The sequence below is a fragment of the Pipra filicauda genome, unplaced genomic scaffold (genome assembly GCF_003945595.2).
Source record: "Pipra filicauda isolate LSUMZ 115617 unplaced genomic scaffold, ASM394559v2 scaffold51_size4534324_pilon, whole genome shotgun sequence".
NCBI lineage: Eukaryota > Metazoa > Chordata > Aves > Passeriformes > Pipridae > Pipra > Pipra filicauda.
In genome coordinates, this window is record NW_024104665.1 from 2,911,381 (window position 1) to 2,929,857 (window position 18,477).

General features: G+C 35.0%; 1 protein-coding gene across 2 annotated transcripts in view; it reads right to left on the reverse strand.

Annotated features, from left to right (window-relative positions):
* Positions 1-18,477, reverse strand: part of LRPPRC (leucine rich pentatricopeptide repeat containing) — an 87,309-nt gene that overhangs the window by 36,095 nt on the left and 32,737 nt on the right. For both annotated transcript variants that reach the window (XM_027723417.2, XM_039386965.1), the window contains exons 16-25: positions 18,147-18,204; positions 16,874-16,980; positions 16,583-16,660; positions 16,204-16,257; positions 15,376-15,489; positions 14,054-14,184; positions 12,643-12,728; positions 10,807-11,011; positions 2,985-3,109; positions 2,315-2,421 (exon numbers count right to left, since the gene is read on the reverse strand). In XM_027723417.2, the coding sequence (XP_027579218.2) occupies positions 2,315-2,421; positions 2,985-3,109; positions 10,807-11,011; positions 12,643-12,728; positions 14,054-14,184; positions 15,376-15,489; positions 16,204-16,257; positions 16,583-16,660; positions 16,874-16,980; positions 18,147-18,204 (1,065 nt within the window). The remainder of the gene's footprint in view (positions 1-2,314; positions 2,422-2,984; positions 3,110-10,806; positions 11,012-12,642; positions 12,729-14,053; positions 14,185-15,375; positions 15,490-16,203; positions 16,258-16,582; positions 16,661-16,873; positions 16,981-18,146; positions 18,205-18,477) is intronic.

Genomic DNA, 18,477 nt, shown 5'->3' on the forward strand with positions numbered 1-18,477 from the left:
TTACCAAAGATCTGAGATTTAAGAGTTATTTTCTCATTGCTAGGGCTTTGAGTTTCAAGTTTTTCAAAGCAGCACTTGTCACTAAATTCCACATAACCGCCTCAAGTACCTCTGATTTCTAAAAATAGTCAGAGCAAGCAGAGGCAGTGGTCTCCAGTGAGTAACACTCCATTTAAGCAACCATATCCTTTAAGGTTTTCATATCCTTAGCTCCTAAGGAAATTTTTTCCAGCTTCATTACTACCCTTGTAGATACTCTTCATTAATTCCGCAGACACTTTCAAAACAAACAATATCATTAAAACCAAGTGACCGCCATAATCAGCAATATTTGATGAAAGTACATGCTAAAAGGTAAGCTATGCAACAGCATCTGAAAAGCTTATTTCATAAGCAAAGAAAATAGAAAAACTATCTGAGATGACCATCAAGAGAAGTAATTTAGTCACAAACCCCACTGGACTAGAGAAAAGGATACACATACACCCACTACTCCATCTTCCACATTACACTGATTAGGGCTTTGAATTCCCAACGAAAAAAAAAGCAAATAGGAACTTCCCTAAGGTTTAAAACAATAAAATTTCCTTCTTCAGCAAATATCAATTTTAAGATTTCTACCCTCCTCTTGTGAAAAAAAACTGCTTTGAAAATACATAACATATTGTTATGTAACACAACCATATTGAAAATATAATGCATCATATAGTAATCGATTTGTGCCACTTTATCCACTGGTAAAATACATTCATACTATTCCTAGCTAAATTCCTATACTACTAATAATTCCAGATTTTAAAACAGTTTTTCCTCAACAGCATATACAAAGCTATAATTCATACCTCATAGAAGTTAGGTAAAAGTAAGAAAACCTACTTTAAATAGCTTAAAAGGCAGGAAAACTTCCATTTAATCTCCAGGTATTTGATGCTTAAGCATCTGTGGTTACTAAAACTTATGATCCATTACCAAATACTGAATACCTGCAAAGATATTTTGGTAGCTATTAAGAAAATGACAAAAGTTTCAAAGCCCCACGAATTTTATAACTTCCTTACTTTCCTATTCATGATTACTGAGCTCCAGACACCAATATAAATTTTGAGAAATTAAATGCCAGTATCAAAGAAAGAGCTGCTAAATCACATGAAGTTAGTTTTACTCATTTAGCTTTAATTTTACTTCCAAATCTCAGATTTTATCCTTTTACCTCCTATATGCTTTAATCACTGCAAAAAGAACTCAACTCCTCAGTATCATCTACTGTCAGATACTGATATTTTTTTCCTTCTTGTGTATTATGAGATTTTTGTGCTCCAAAAAACCCTCTCAGAAGAGAAATATCAATGCTTCAGCACTGTGCTTAGCAGTTTCCCTTCAGCCACAGCAGGACAGTATTGTTCCACCACAGACAAACAAGTAGATCTTCAGTTAAGATTTTTCAAATGCTAGAATTCTATTAGACAATTCAAGTAGGGATAACTGGTATTTCAAATACTCTAAGGGGAATTAGGAGAACAAGCATTCTTTGTCTTAGGAAAGAAAAGACAAGAAGAGTTGTGTATGCACAAAATACAAAAACGTTGAGGACAAAGTATTACTTTTTCTGCAAGATGCCTCCTCCCATACATTAGCTGGAAAACTTATGCAGCATTTTAAAAACATACAACTGTGTTAAGAATAAAAATAATCATAATCTGGGCAGACTCTGCAGCTGCCCCTTTGACTTATCAATTTCAGTAAGCACAATTTCAATCAAGTCTAGATAAAATATACTAATCCTAAATAGACCAAGTTTGTCACCTACCACTTCCTATAAGCTGCTTACTATCCTGAAAAAGGGAGAGAGAGAAGAAATGCTAAATTAAATGCCAAACAGTAGCAGACAGCACTTGTTTGGCTGATTAACTTGTAGACAAGCATTACAAATAAATCTGAGCATGGTCTGCAGCAAATTAAATTCCAGTGCTTTTAAGAACAAAGAATTCCTTCGGAAAGAGGATTAGCAACTTTACACCCAGGAATGCCGGTTTAATTTAATTGTTCCACAATCCGATATTTAATATGCAAATATCATTTTGATATATAAGAGCAAATTTGAAAAAGTGAGGAAACAATTTCAACATACAAGACGACTGTCTCTCTTCTGAACTGTAATTATACAAAATAAAGCTGGCCGAGGTTTTTTTATTATTGGAATTGAATTCTATTAACATGAATCAGAACAAGTCTAATTAAAGGTTAAAAACTTTAAATGTTTCTAATTAAGAGTCTAAATAGCTGCACGATTAGAGTACTATAGTTAAAATCCCACCTCAATGACCTTCCTGGCCTCTTTGTATTTTCCTGTTTGCAAGAAGGCAAAGAAGAGATCATAAAGAGCCATCATGTCACCATATTCTCTGCTTATAAAATCTGAAACTAAAGAGAAAATAAACCTCGTTAATTTACTAAACATATTGATGCATTTTAATATTTATGTCAGACATTCCTAATACCAATATTTTCCAAGCCTCAAAAAACTCCAAGAATAAGCTATAGGAAGATAAATTTTGAAACATACGGAATGATTACAACATATGACACAATTTGTTGAAGCTTTGTGCTTGAGCATATTAAAAATGCTTTTGATTACCTGCACTACATTTTGAACTACATTCAACAAAACAGACAAGACTATATACTGGCACCCTCTGTTCATAGAAAATGAGGATATTAGGTTTCTGAAATGCACAACTATTTGAAAAACAGATACGTTGCTTCAATGCCGTATTATACAAACATCAGAGTTGTTCTATATTTAAAATTATAATCAATTTCTTAATCTGAAGAACGTAGGCATCATTTAAGTGCTTTAAAGTTATACATGAAAATACAAACAATTTTTTTCTTTCAGTTGAAAGAAATTATACACAAGTCCTGGAAGAAAAGCCTCCAGAAAACACTTCATACAAGCAGACAGCATTTGACCACATGAAACTAACCCTTTTGTAGAAGATCAGCATCTCCTTTTTCTACCAGTCTACAGTAGATGTTATGAAGTTGAAGAATTTTACCATACTTCTTATAACAGTTGATTAAAGCTTCCAGAGCTGCAGGCATGTCATCCCTTGTGGAATAAAACAAAACAAGAATAAAAACAAACATTCTGAGCAGAAGTAACACATGTTGAAGCCACTTTAAAATTTCATAGAAAATTCATTTAGCAGTCTCTATATAATTCAAGTGTGTATTCTCCCCCTTGACTAGATAATTTTTGATTGCATGACCACTGTTCACTACAAAGGTGTAAATGGTCTCATCATTAGACACACTTTATTTTTGAAGTAATATTCTTAAGCTCTGCTAGGTACTATCTTGACTAAACCCAAATTTCATGGAAATTTCACTTTTTGTTTCAGAGTTCTATTTTTCTTGCTTGTAGTACTGTGCACGCTATATTACATCCAAATATCCCTGTTTAGACATTTTCAATTTCTAAGTTCTTTACAATTTTTCCACAGCATTATTGTTTCAATACAGATCTCCAGAATTAACTAAGATAACCACAGCTCTTTAGATCACTTTATACTTGTTCTATGCCTTAACAGACTGGATATAAATCATCTGATGACTTCCATTTCAACACAATGGAAGGGCTAGCATTTTTCCATTCTATAGGAAGGTCAGAGTGCAGTGGATATTTTCTGCTAAAAGTATAATTTTTGCAATTAATTCAACAATACATTAAGATATCAAAGTGTATTTTATGCTGGCCTAACCACGTCACAGTATATATCCATGTACTAGTAAATTAGTGCAGAACATGCTGACTTCCTTAAATGCACTTACTCAGGAGCCTTTGAGCAGCAAATGCAAGTAACACGTAATAGTTCCATTTTTGATACCCCAATCCTTTGCTGAATTTTACTGTATGTATACATTATTAACACCTTCAGAAGTGTACACAGTTAAAATGCAAAACTGAAAAGTCATAGAAACAATCACATCTGGAACTTTTAACAACAAATATGAATTAATGTTCTATACTGTGCAACTGACAGTACTTAATCATCTACTGTAGACTATTCTTCAAAGGATTACAACCAAATCAAAACCAAAACGAAATAAAACAAAAAAAATCCACCTAAAACAACAGAGGACAACCACTGGTAAAAACATGTGAAGTTATTCTTTGAAGGGGAAGGTTTAAACTGAAACAAACTGAAATCACACACACAAAAATGTAGTAAGTAGCCAAACAGTCAGTAAGACTGCATTTTAGATTTCAAGAGTCTTACAAAGGAAAAAAAGAAATCTTTTTTTTAAATATCACTTTACAGCAGCAGCTGAAGGCTATAATAAAACTAAATAATGATTTAACATTCCTGAAGCAACTTTATTATTGATCAACAGAACCTTATTGAAATAAGATATTATTGTTAAACAAGCCCAATTCAGATGTCCTCTCCTCACATCACATTTCTTGTGCAGCACAGATTTTGCTTTTTTCAAAGAATGAACTATCTAGACTACTACGTACTACTTCCACAATCTAGGCTAGTATTTCAAAAATTTTTAAGAGTAAAACACAGGAAGAATTAATTTTGTTCAGAAATACTGGCATTCTTAAAAAGAACCTAAGATGATGGATTTCTACCTTATCCCCCTTACTGAGCCCTGTTTACAGTGCATCTTCTGGCACCCCATGGAGTCATTTGAATTTTTGTCATTTGGGGTGAAGACTAAATTACAGGTTAATTTCAAAACTGCAAGTAGATGTTTCAGGCTAGATTACTGTCATAAAAGAGAAATACTATGGTAGTTACCATAGTCAGATATAAAGATTTATGTAATCAGTATTTTTCTTCTGCTTTAGATGCAAGTTCAGTTAACATCTAAAAAAACCCAGTTTTACAGAAAACTACTCAATTTCTAGGGAGGCACAACAACATTTACACATTTAAATTAAAGTTTTCAGTGATAAATCTAGCTTTTCAAACTGATGCTCAAACAGCCATAGTATTGTCTCGGCTGCATTCCTAGAGGATCAAAGTGACTGTTTTTAGGTCAAAGCTATCAATAAATGAATAACTAATTGGAATGTCATTCAAACAGTAATACTAACAGCTTTCTAGTCTCTAAATGTATACTTCTGAAGGCAATACTGCACATACAGAAAAAAAAGGTCAGCGAAGAACTGAGACAACAAAAATGGAAATATTGTCCTTGTTAATGGTACTTACTGCTCAGAGAGGCTGAATAAGTCTGCATTTAAGGAGGTCGGTATCATACACACTGATTTACACACAATTGTTTTGAATCTATCAAAATCAGATATATTGGGTTAGTTGCATTTCATCAACCAACCAGTCACCCACAGCTTACTAGAAGACAGGGTTTATAAAACAGATACACTGCTAAAACTGGCACGAGACAAATATAAAACAATAAATGACAGGGAAGTTCAGACTCTACAAATTGTTTGTACCACCACTGCAAAGGAAAAATGATCAAGCTTATGCTGGTACTTGAATTTGTACAATTTGTTCAACAACGTGCAGTATTTTTTAATTGTCACAAACTGCATTTAATTCCAAGTACCAGCAGCTACTTTTGTAAGTAGTTTTTACAGTCCTGTTAGAAAACGAAAATCAGGAACTCACTGTAGGCTTCAAATTTCAAGTAGAGGTAACATTTTAGTGAGTTTCTTGTTATGGCTAACTTTAAAAAAATAGAACTGCACAAAAAACTGCATTAAAAGCCTGGTCCAAAATTACTATTCAATTAATATGGATCAAGTCAAAAAGGTAATAAAGCCCATACACTCGTAGCCATGTTGGAAAAATCTGATTTCTGGTGTCGGTTTGGAATAAACAGTATTTAAAATGTGAACATAGATGATCCACACTTCATTTTGAGTTGGCCAGATTACTACAGCTTTAAGTCACTCACAAATACTATCTGTTCAGGACTAATACCTGTTCCACTTAAAGATTAGGTGTATTTTTTCCGGCACATTGAAACTCGTTCTTTTAAAAAAGAACATATACTGTTATTTTTGAATGACAGAAGGAGCCTCAGCCATCACTACCTTATGCTTGGCCCTTATGCAGTCCCAGAAGAGTCCTACTTTGGCTATTTGTCAGCTAAATTGATGCTCAGGTTAAGATATCAAGTTATTTGATTCTTTTGGTTTCTGTTTAGGAGGTTTATAAAGTCCCAAGATATTATGGGTCCAATTTTACAAAATATTTGTGGGGGCAATTTTAATCACACAAAACTATCTGAAGAGCCAAAGTTACTCAGACGTCAAGAGTTTCTGCAGAACGCACTGTAGCAGGACTGGCTATAATGTGCATGGATATGTCAGTCCCCTTTAATTTCCACAAGCCACTCTCCTCTTGCTTTAAGAATGTAGCACTAAATCTAACCCTTTTACTTGTAATAAACAACTTTCCCAACCAGAGAGTCTGCCTGATAAAAATAAGACTCCAAATATTGATTTTAATTGGAATGAAGTGCTGCAACATTATGCATAAAGCTTTAGTGAAGTGGCAATTTACCTAAGGGGTTTACTGATTGAAAAGCTCTCAAACCTGAAATCACTAGAGAGGTAGAAAGAAAAAAGGGACTCTCTGGGGTGGGGGTGGAGGGTAGCCTGGTAAAACAAATCCCTCTCTACAAATCTGAAGCAGATGTTAGTGTAGAGGGAAGTCAATTCAGCAAGGTGCAATCAGCTTTACAAAAATTATTCTGTTAAAAGAGAACAGGCTCTTGATAGAGCTAAATGTGTTTCTGTTCATCTGCTATACTAAGGAATCTTCAAGGAGACTGGTGTTGCAATTACAACTAATCCTCCCCAAAAAATTAACTGTGTTGAAGGCTTTGTAATTTCCCTAGGTACAATTTAGCTGTCACTTACTTTAAAATTTACTCAAACATGCGTTCGGAACAGCACTAACTTCACATGTCAAGTGCTTTCCAGCCAATTGAGTCTAAACTGGAAGTCGGTGTTAAACAACTGAATGATTAGACAAGATAGCTCATTTCCCTGCTCTTTTGTTCAGAATAAAATGCCACATTTACATTATCAGACTCAACAGGATTTTCTGACAGAAGGAGAAAAAACCCTAGTGAACACTGTCCATAGCAAGCACATGAAGCCTGTCATTTACCAATCATCCTTCAAAAAGCAATAGCCATGAATGTAACTTAATTACGACCCAATGATCCTTGACGAAAAATCATCTTATCACTGTCCTGTCCCCATAGGGCAAATGAGACACTTTTGTCCTTTGGCACTGATGATGCTAAATTCCTAATTGCAATAATGGAGTAAGAGAGCCAAACATCCCTAATTTCGTTGCAACACGTAAAGGGTTTTAATACAAATATTTGAAATAAAGCCGCTAAAAATTAGAAAAAAAACCTCTCCCCACTAGAGATATTTTTCCCCCACTAAAAATACCACTTAGTTTAAAAATATGCCTATTTTAAAAAGTGCATTTAAAAGTCAAATAACTTGTGCCACTGAATGATCTCAACCAAAACCGTAACTGAATTTAACTCCATGAAAACAACAGAAGAAAAATTGTCAAGGCACTGCATTCATGCTCTATCTACTACATAAGAAACTAATCAAAATGGGTTTATATAAGATTAATGACAAACAATCCAACAATGCTTTACCAGACAACACTGTATGAAAATACACTAACCTATTTTAAAGAAAAACAATCCAACCATAGCATTTTGATCATTTAATATACAGATATTAACTGTTTGTGTTTCCTGACTTAAAACTACAAAATACTTTGTTCATATGGTCTGTAACAATGTTTTCACAGTTTACCTGCAAATTTTCTTCCCTCTGCTTAAGAACATTTCTGATATAGGGAATTAGTAAATTTTAAATTTGAAAATGTTTTGTTTCTTTTCTCAAAGGTGATATTATTCAAGGAGAACAGAAACAAACCTATGTTAATGAAAAAACACGAACCATATCAAGGTTTTAAGGTATGTATTCCTGTTTTCAGTTGTACAAAAAGTTGGCTCGTGTATTTTTCTTGGAGGAAAGAAAAAAAAGCAACAGTAGTTCATCTGTCAATTTATCATCCTGTAAATAGGTATTATACAATATTGTATAGGACAGGAACAGTTGCAAAAACCTCTTCAGCAAAACTGTTCATGTTCAAATAGGTTTTCCCTGAGAGCTGTTAGAGGATGTAAGCCAAAAGTACAAACCTTAAAATCTTAAGAACTTTTACGTGATGAAGGTAACACAAGCTTTTCTAATTATTAGCAGCTGGAAGAACCAGTTCAAAAGTAAGAAAAAGTACAAGCTCTTTACATCCTTGCAGATTTTAGAAACTAGGATTTTTGTCATATGGTCCAGGGGAGGTTTATCACCTTGAATGACAGACCAAGATTGTGGTTTGTCCCATCTTGAGAAACTGGTCAAGGTCATAAATAAAAATCAACACAATTTAAAGCAGGGGGTAGTTCCCCTTACTCAGGGTCAAAAAACCCCCAAGGTAAGTCTGAGTTCTCTCTCTAGTTACTTCAGTTAAATATTTCTCAAAATATTAACGGCAAAATGTACAATACTAGATTTTGTTAGCTTTTGTCAAGTTACGCATCCATCATCAACATTATTTTCTTTTCCATGTTCTGCTGCAAATTGTCATGTTTAACATGCACTAGGACTTAAAAATTTCAGAATATTCAGGACTGGAGAAAAGGAGCAGATGAAAACATTTTACACCTACGATTGTTGTAATCTTCAAAAGCAAATCATAGATTACTTTACAAGCAACTAAAAAGTTTGAAATAAATTAAGAACACAAAAAACTAGCAAAACCACTGCTGTGGAACATTAAAAAATATCCCAGAGCTAATTTCAGAGGTATGTTGATGACCTGCAGCGAAATGACAGCATTTCAGCATGATACTTGAGCTGTAGGATGGCAAACAGTAAGCACTACTGCTGAAAGAAATGACTAACACGTATTACACGTATTTCAGTCGCTCATAACTTTCAAAAAAAACCAAACCAAACCAAAACAACACAGGAGCAAAATCCTAGTGAAATGCAGTTATTCCTCCCAAGCAAATTATGCAGAAAAAAATTTCCCATTTTTGTCTACCATTGAAGAGGAATCAGTCTCTCCACCCAAAAGGTAGCAAAAAACCCACAGGAAATGAGCTTATTTTGCACTGGATTTGTATATATGAAATGTAGTAAGAGTTATACAGGTGAGTGCCAATGACTTGCAGCCACACAATTCCACAGTCTGGAACTACTTCCTCCTTTATTAATCTAGTCTCATCAAAAGTCTCTTCCTTTGTTAAAAAAGAAACTTTTCAGAATGTTTTACCAAACATTTATAATCCAAAAGAACATAGAATTAAATTAAAATAACACTTATTGCCGTCCTGCTTTTCATCCACAGATGATCACATCTTTATCTACATCATCCTACACTACATCTCAAGTGCAAAGAACCCAAGCAGCACCAGGTACAGCTTGCACGTCAACGCACATAAAGCAATTATGGAAAATGCAGCTGCTCTTACTGCACACTGCAAAGCATATCAGATATTTTTGCGACACATTAGTTACATATGATTGCAGTTAAATTATTTTCATAAACATCTGCCTTTTCTTGTGATGTAACCAAGGCAGAGTTGCTGACTGAAAAGATGTACACTATATTCTTAATTGTTGACCATTACACTAAAATACTAATTTTAGAAGAGAATGCACATACATCTAACCAAGAGTTACATCTTCTTGACAAGAATTTTCAATATAGAAAATGTTACACAGACCTTGCACACCCAGAGTACTTACAAGAACTAAGAAACCTCTACATGGCTGACTTACATGATATTATGAAAAACTCACTCATTTCATAGGTATTATATTTAAACAAATAACATTTCATTTACATGAACCAAATCTAAAGAAACTGATTAATCAACTCTAGCTGCTAGAGTTTAAAATCCAGGAAACTACATAAGTGACACAGAAAAGAATAATAAAAGGATTGTACATACAGTAAAGGAAGTGAAAAGAGACCCTTTGCTTAATTTTAATAAGAAATTGTTATATAGTTTATATGTACATTAATTCAAATATTCTACACCTCATACTGAAAATTTATGTGAAGGAACATAACACATGGAATTACAGATACTTCCTGACAGAATGACTGTATAAAATTCCTTTTCTCTAAGAAATAGTATTAAGAGTATATATAGGCAAGACCCTCCCAAGCATAACAGACAAGCCAGACAGCTTGTTCTTTGAATTTTAAATTCATCAACATAGCAGTCTATTGGCAATAATATCAAATTATTTGAATTATGTGAATTAAAAATATTTCAGTGTTCAACAACTACCCTTCAACCCACCTGAGATATATTGGAAGGCACAGCAAAATAATGCTGTTTTGATGGGAAAACACATACCACTTAACCACGAGAGCTGAGACTACACCTATCATGCTCTGAATAGCTATCTTGTCAAACAGACTTTAGAACAAACTAATTCATAAGCATATTCCAACATATAGCCACTTCATCTCTGATATGACCATAAAACACAGCTGCTGTTCCCACACATGATGTCTGCCTGATGAAAACAGACGTAGCTAAATTAGGAAAACATATTCATTCACTACTGTTCTTAGCGTTGTGTGTGCACGTGTACACGCTTACGCACGTGAGCGCTTCCAAACAGGCATGTGAGCAGCATACACAGGTCATATAACACAAATAAATATCACAACTTGTTTCATCTGAAGCCCAAACACAGCTTACTTTTCAAGGTGAACGGTAATCAGGGGGGAATGAAGGACAGGACTTTCTGCCAAGCCCAGGTTCACAATGGTCTCGTGTAACCGATTCACTGTTTCAACTTCACCTCGCGTGGCAGCGGCATTAAGAATGCGGGAAAGAGATGCAACTGTTCTGCCTGAGATAGGAACATCCTTCTCTTTCATCTCCGTTAGAATGTTAATAGCATCTACAATGAAACAACACAAAAGACCCTTAGGTAATTTCATGTAGGGAAAACAAACTGCTATTAAAACAGCATTTCAAACCCAGCAGGAATGTAAATTCTGGTGTATAATGCCGATTTCAAGTTAATTACTACTTGCATTTCTAAACGAGACTACAATTATAAATCCACAATAGCATGGTTTTATCATTTTGCTGCAACTTTGACTACAAATTATAGATAGGAACTGCGTGCCCACTCTGCACCACATAACCCCGTACAGTCTGCCCTATAGCTGCAAGATTCTACTAAATGGATGCTTTTATCGTTCAATGCTAACATCTGCTAAATCACTCCATTGTTTCTTCAGCAGATGGCTTGTCACGAGGCCAGATAATAAAGATATGTTTACACTGTATATACAGCCAGACTAATGGTCTGATACCGATAGGGCCTGTTTGCTGTGTCGATACTAATTAGCCAAGGAGAGCCAATGAAAGCTTTCTAACAGACTGCATGTTAAAACATTAGGTTCATTAAGCTTCATTAGTAAGGCAGAAACAAACATTTTGGTATACGGAATAAGTGCATTTTTATCATGTTTTATAATGTTCTTAATTATTGAATAGACAGAATGTTTTGACCACTTTACATTTGGCTACACTTATGAATTATTTTATTTTCTGAGGAACATTTATGCTCCTAAAAGCAAGCTCATCTTTTCAAACTGCTTAATGTAGAGGTGGTCATGATCTGATTTATTATGATATGGAAAACATCAGCTTCATTTATTATTTTTTTAACAATAAGCTTAATAAGAGGTCAAGACAAATTTCAAAGGAAGATCTTACATGAAAAAAATTACATTAGCTTTTTTATTTTATTGTATAGTGCTTTACATAAAACCATAACATTTTGTATCTAGGCTTGGACCACACTTTTATGGTGTTCTACAAAATCATAGAACTCAATATTCAGAATTACCTTTTAAAGTTGATGACAGTCTAGAGTTCTTTTAAAGATCAACCAAATCATGTAAACTACAGAATTATATTAGACTACATTACAGAAATTAAAGTGCTAACAGCTTAATGCAAACATCTAGAAATACAAAATAGGCAGTTTGCAAAAGACTCATTAAAAGCCAAAATTTCCAGGCAGTTTGCAGATTAAATCTAAAATTCAATAACAAACACATAAAAGAATAGTAACAGAAAAATATATACTTTATAAAAAGTTAAATGATTTGTTGCAGTACTTGGCTCTTATGAGAAGGTTATGTTTATAGGTTTTATGTTCAGCCTTCAGACCTTCTTAAGCAAAAACAAAGCCATTAGTCTAGGCACATACGCAATTTGTGCCATAAGTCATGATCTTCAAACTCAATCCAAACAGCAATGCTAATAAAAACTAGCTGCAGAAATGCAAAAAGCACTGAGCTGTGCAAATGTAAATGACAAGCTTGCCAATCCATTAAAACTAATGGCCTGCACTGTCCAAGCATCTCTGGTTGAATTCACATGCAAATTTGTATGCAAAATGTTCAAGCACTTTTCAGGACATGATATACCATTAATATCAACTCACATTTTTATTCTTGAGCCAAGATACCTTTATTATATAGCAGAAACACACAATGAAAGCAAATGGATTACCTTCCAGTCTACCATGCTTTTCTAAGACTTCTACCAGTGCTATGTACTTTCCAGTGTCAAGAGCAACAGGTGAATTCTTAGGGAAGCTAGAAATTAAAACATTAAGAATTGGATCAAAAGAGGTTCACATTTTATGGATTCAGCTTAAAGATTTATTTTTATAACTGTATAACATGACAACAGCACCGAGAGTTAAAATTATAATAAAACTTAATGGAAAAATCTGATTGAATTTAAAAAATGCACAATTAAAACATGATTCAAAAATTATCTACACACCTTCCCATGCTCAAAAGCCAAAGGTTATGTTTCTGAGAGGGAGAGAGACTGTTTAATTAATTAATTGGAAGTTATTGCATAAAGTAGGGTATTTCTCAGAAGCCCGGGAAGAAAACATAGTCCATGTGGCTGCAATAAGGCTACATTCTATATAAAGAAATATTTATAAAGAAAACTAAACTATTCACCTATGGTAACAAGTTAAAGGCCACTACTTTGAAGTTTCTGCTACGTGTCTGTTTTCTTTTCTCTGTAAGTATTAAAAGTTAATTCCTCCACTGCTGTTTCACTACGGTGACTGTGTGAGAGCAGTAGTGCAGGCAAAATCAACACACTACTGTTATTTGCAGAGTGGCAAATTTCTTGACATCCACAGCTCAATCATTTCGCATAATTTCAAACACTAGCAAGGTGTAATAGCACCTGCCTGCTAACCTACCGTAAAACCAAAGCAAGTATTTTGTGGGCGCATATGAGAGAACCTGAAAGTAGCACGTAACTTTTTTTATATTCACTGTAGCATCAGACCAAAAGGAGCCTTTCACGGGAAAAAGGACAGAAGCAAATAGAAGGATCATCTGTAAGAATTTGCTCCAGGATAAGTCATGCATAGCATGTTTTAGCTGGGAGCTAACTTTTACAGCCAAGATACAAAGCTCAGAATATAAAAATTTAAAGCAGAATGCTTGCTGACAGTCTTAAAATGGCATTACCCAAACTCTGCTATTCTAAAAACAACATAGGTGTAGCGCATTCTAAACACATTCCTGGTGCTTTCAAACACACAATACAGGTACCTTTTTCCCCCTTAAATGAAGCCAAACCTCAATTCAGACATGATGTATGTTTACAATAAAAACAAAACACATCCTACGTAGTGAACTTCCTTTTTCAAAATAAATTTAAAAAAAAAATTACTGACCACACAAAGTAGCTGCTTCTAATGTTCAATTACACAAAGCAAATTTTTTGTTTCAAAAAACCACACCCATGACTGTTTTAAATGCACATACATTGGTGGGGAAAACTAATTAAAAATGGATGAGGGGGTTAATACTCAACCTACTTAATTCAACAAGGTCTGTGTATCAGCATAAATCTCTGTGACATGTTTCAGTGCCGGTGTACTTACACTTTTTCTTTCAGGTTCATTGCCTCTTCTACATTATCATGTCGACAGCACAAATTTATTAAGGCTGCATAGCCACCGACAACCATGTCCGGTTCGTATTTGGCTTTCACTTCAAGGGCTTTTTGCATATTCTAAAAAAGGAACAAAGCAAAGATGTGAACTAGAGGAAAAGTCAATCTGACATTATGATTCTTATATATTCAGTGTACAGTTACATGACTGCTTTAGTGCTTTTAGTAGTCTAAGATCACATACGAAAACAGTGCTGTAATGCTTTAGCAAATTTTGAGACTGAAAGTTATTTTGCAGAAATTAATATTTTTGTAGGACACCTTTTACACGAGCGTGAGATTATAATTTTTCTTGCTTTACATTTATATTTCTGGCATGTTTTAATGTAAGACTTTTTTTAATCCAGAGACCATAAAAATTATTAACCCAAATTCTAAAATAGTTCTTATTTACTTGAAATTTATAACAATTTTCACCTGGTACACTGTCAAACACATAACAGAGCTACTTTCTAAAGAATAAGAAACTACTTAATAATCCCATTGAAAGCTTATTTTTCTATAAATTCCTATTCATACATTTGACCACTTTGAACTTCCAATGGTGTTTGCATCTAGACTTATTTCATATGCAAAATGGTAGAGACACACAGCTGAGAACCACTCTTTCTAAATTGCATTCTTAGCAACACAGAATATTGTGCTATCATCTGCATGACTGTTACTGTTCCTATATCCACAGCTTTATAGGCAGGATCATACTGAACAAGAAACTGAACAAAAGTGCGGTGATACCCCACAAATTACAGACACACACTAAATGAATGTAAACTACAGCTGGACGCCTGCCGAATGAAGGCAAGGGACCCTTTATCTCAGAAGAGCTTTCCTCCTGCAGGAAAATGGAATTTCAATCCCTGCATTAACAACCTAGTAATATTTGAATTGCAAATGACTAGTGCATGTATCAGTTGCTTGACAATCTAGATATAAGAGACCGGAGCCATGGCTTGAAAGGACATTTGGCATGTATGATAAACCTATCACAGCTGTTACTATCATTCACTTTGCAGATTATTGTAAACAAACTTCAGCAACCCCAAAACATGCCATTCAAGGTGTTGCTGAAATTAGTTAACCTTTTGATTTAATTGCTTTTTGCACTTATGTTTGATTTATAAGCATCAAACCATGAAACCTCAAGCACTGCACTTGTCTTTGCTTAACTATGTCTTTCCATAATACAGTCATTTATGTCCCTTTAAAAATATAGCTATGTGTTTCCAATTATCTCCGCATTGCTTAAGATACCTCTTCTTCACAAAGAGCGTGTATGAGTTGTTTCAAGACATCTGTAATAGGCTGGTTTTCAGCTTTTCGCTTTTCTAGTTTCTTCTCCAAAGCAGACACGTCAGATTTAGCACTCTAAATGGAGGTAACAGAAAGAATGTCAGTTGCAAAAACACCCTCCCTGAACAACTTGTCGGATCACTTTAATAAAAGACAGACAAAATAATCCTCTTCTTTCATACTCGAAGAAATTTTTTAATCATTTAAGGTGCTTTTATCTGTTTAAATAGTACATACTAATTGAAGATTTGAGTCAGAATACACTAAAAAAAAAAAAGCATTAAGTCGCATATCTACAAAGGTCAACACTACTCTTTCTCTCCTACTCAGTTCTTTGTGTTCAGGGAAGTAGGGAATAGAAGCCTGTTTCTTTTTCCGTCTCCACTTTGCTCAGATCAGGGATGTAAAGACCTGACACTCCACCATTAGAAGCAGTATGGATTTATATGGTTCCTGCCACTCAAGTGGATCACTGTAATTTACAAGCATGAATTAAGCCTCTCACCACTACCGTTAACTAACTAGAACTTTCAAAAAATATTTACCAGACAGGGAAACTGAGGCATGAAACCTCAGCCAACTCCAAGGTCAAGTATTGGGTCTATGTGAAAATCCGGATAGCCTTTACTCCTACTCTGGAAAGTAACCTCTGAACTTCAAATGGTAGATTTAAATAACGTTAATATACTTCCATGATCTGAAAGCTAGCGATTACACTTCATCTAAACCCCATATCCAAACAGTATTATTACAGTAAGAACAAGTATAGCTATCTGTGAATTTACTTACTTCTGGAATGTCATCGGTAGACAGGGATTTTTTATGACACAGTAACCTTGCATCCTAAAATGCAGTAAAACAAAAATATCACTAATCCCCCCCAAAAGTTCAATCTCTAAGTAAGCATATAGTACTAAAAACATTCAAGATCATTATATAATAGCAATGTTAAAAAAGCTGTATTCTGCAGCATTATTACACTGACTTGAGAAAGCACTTATTAAATGTATCCCTTTCACATATGAAATGAAATCAGCTTCAACAGTGAAAAAATCACGGAAAGGTAAAGAGGCTTACATATAACCACTGCATGAAGCTATTTATTTTGCAAAGGAGAATATATTCACAGATTTTTTAGATTCAAAGCAATTGCTATAGAACCACAGACCTTAATTAATTCAGGAACTTGAGAGGAGTCCAGCAGTCTGCAAATGCCGCTGTAGTGGCTTGTAGGGATAACTATATTCTGTACCAAGAGGTGGGGAAAAAAATTATATGAGTTTTGAAACACAACCAAACTGAAATTTGTCTAACAGAAATTATCTCAGACGTAATTCAAGTCTCCAGCTCTTGCATGTCATTGAGAAGTGGTCTGGTTGTACTTAAAAGCAGCAATTTCAAACCTAATAGATACATGTCAGGCAGGACAGGCATTATGTAGCAAAAAATGAAATGGTACCATCTCCTTCAGCTGATGGAAGTATTGTCTCAAACGCTCCTCCTTGGCCTGTACCTCTGAGTCACTCATGCTGTCAATCAAGTGATAAAGAAAATAGCCAACAGCTTCTGTGGAAAAAAACAAGAGAAAGCATTCCACTAAAATTACCGAGACTGTCATGTTATCAAGATTAATTTATAAGAAATCATTTTGGTGTGAGATGTCACCCTGATGAGAGGCTCTGAAATGGCAACAATGATCACTGAGGCATAGAGATTATGTGGTTTGGGAGCACATATCTAACTGGTGAGTGAAAGGAATATTAATTATTTTCAGACCTAGTGACAGCTTTTCAGTACAGAATCTTACTTCAATCTATTTTTTTCCACTACTGTGTGACAGAAGTGGTACTGCCCAAGGCCTTCCCCCCCTTTCCTGCCTGCTACCCCAAATAGTTGCCACAAATATTTTGTCATCGCTCAAAAGAAAAAACAGATTTCTAATACTTTGCATATTTATTCTGTACATTTTATCCATCTCTTCCCTCCCCCCCGCTCCTTCCCTATTGTCCTCTCCTCTCCTCCATCCCCCCCTCCTTTCCCCATTCGCTCCCCTCCTATGAGCACGGGCTCTCGGCCCACGCCCCTCTCGGCCGAACAGATTTCCGCCCCTCGTGCTCGTGTTACTTGTCTAGCCCGTGCCCAACTCTACGGGGTCCTGCCCCCGCCCCGGACGCCCCCTCCCTATTGCCTTCTCCCGGGTTCGCTGTCCCCCTCCCCCCGTGCACCTTGGGTTGACAAGGGGGTGGGGCCGCCCCCCCCTCCGCTTTCTGCAACCCCCCCCCCCCCCCCCCCCCCCACCCCCCTCCGCCCAACACATCTACTTATTTCAAAGTAGAAGAACTGGGATGTTAAGTAACATTTTGTTTCACAAAATCAAAAGAGCTACTAAAAGTAAAACTAGATTGAAAGACTGCATTTTCTAATCTTTTTTTAAAAGTATTTAAGTATTGATACTGTATTCATTCTAAATCTCCATTTTGGACTATACATTTAGAAAAATAAATTGTTATCAGCAAGATTTGTTTATAATTCTAAAAAAAAAAAAAAAAGGTATCTCACGGATCTCACAAAATATGCTCTGATTATTTGAATCAGGATTTTACCCAACATGTTTTCAAATTTCACTTTCAAAAAGAAGCAATCAGTGTTTACTGTTGTAATCCCTCAAACCCATCATTACACAGAAGAACGGATTTGTGGATAAGTTACAATCATAGAAATTGAAACTCTACCAGTAGGTCCTGGAGGCGTCAGGCAATAACGTTCATCCTTGTACAACAGTTCTGTTATCTGGTGAGACAGAATAATCGTACATTGCAGCCAAAAGAAGCAAGCAAGGACAAATAGTATCTGAAATTGAATTCTCAAAATAATAAAGCATTTCTCTGTTAAAGTATTATTCTTTACCACATCATAGTCATTCCCTAAGAAATACAAAGGGGTTTTTTGTAAATAATAGGTTTTTCCTGAAAAAATATTGCAAAGAGAAATGCTTTCTGTGGTATGGCATTAAGACAGAGACACTCTAGTATTCTGTTTATATATCATTCTACAGAAAGTTAC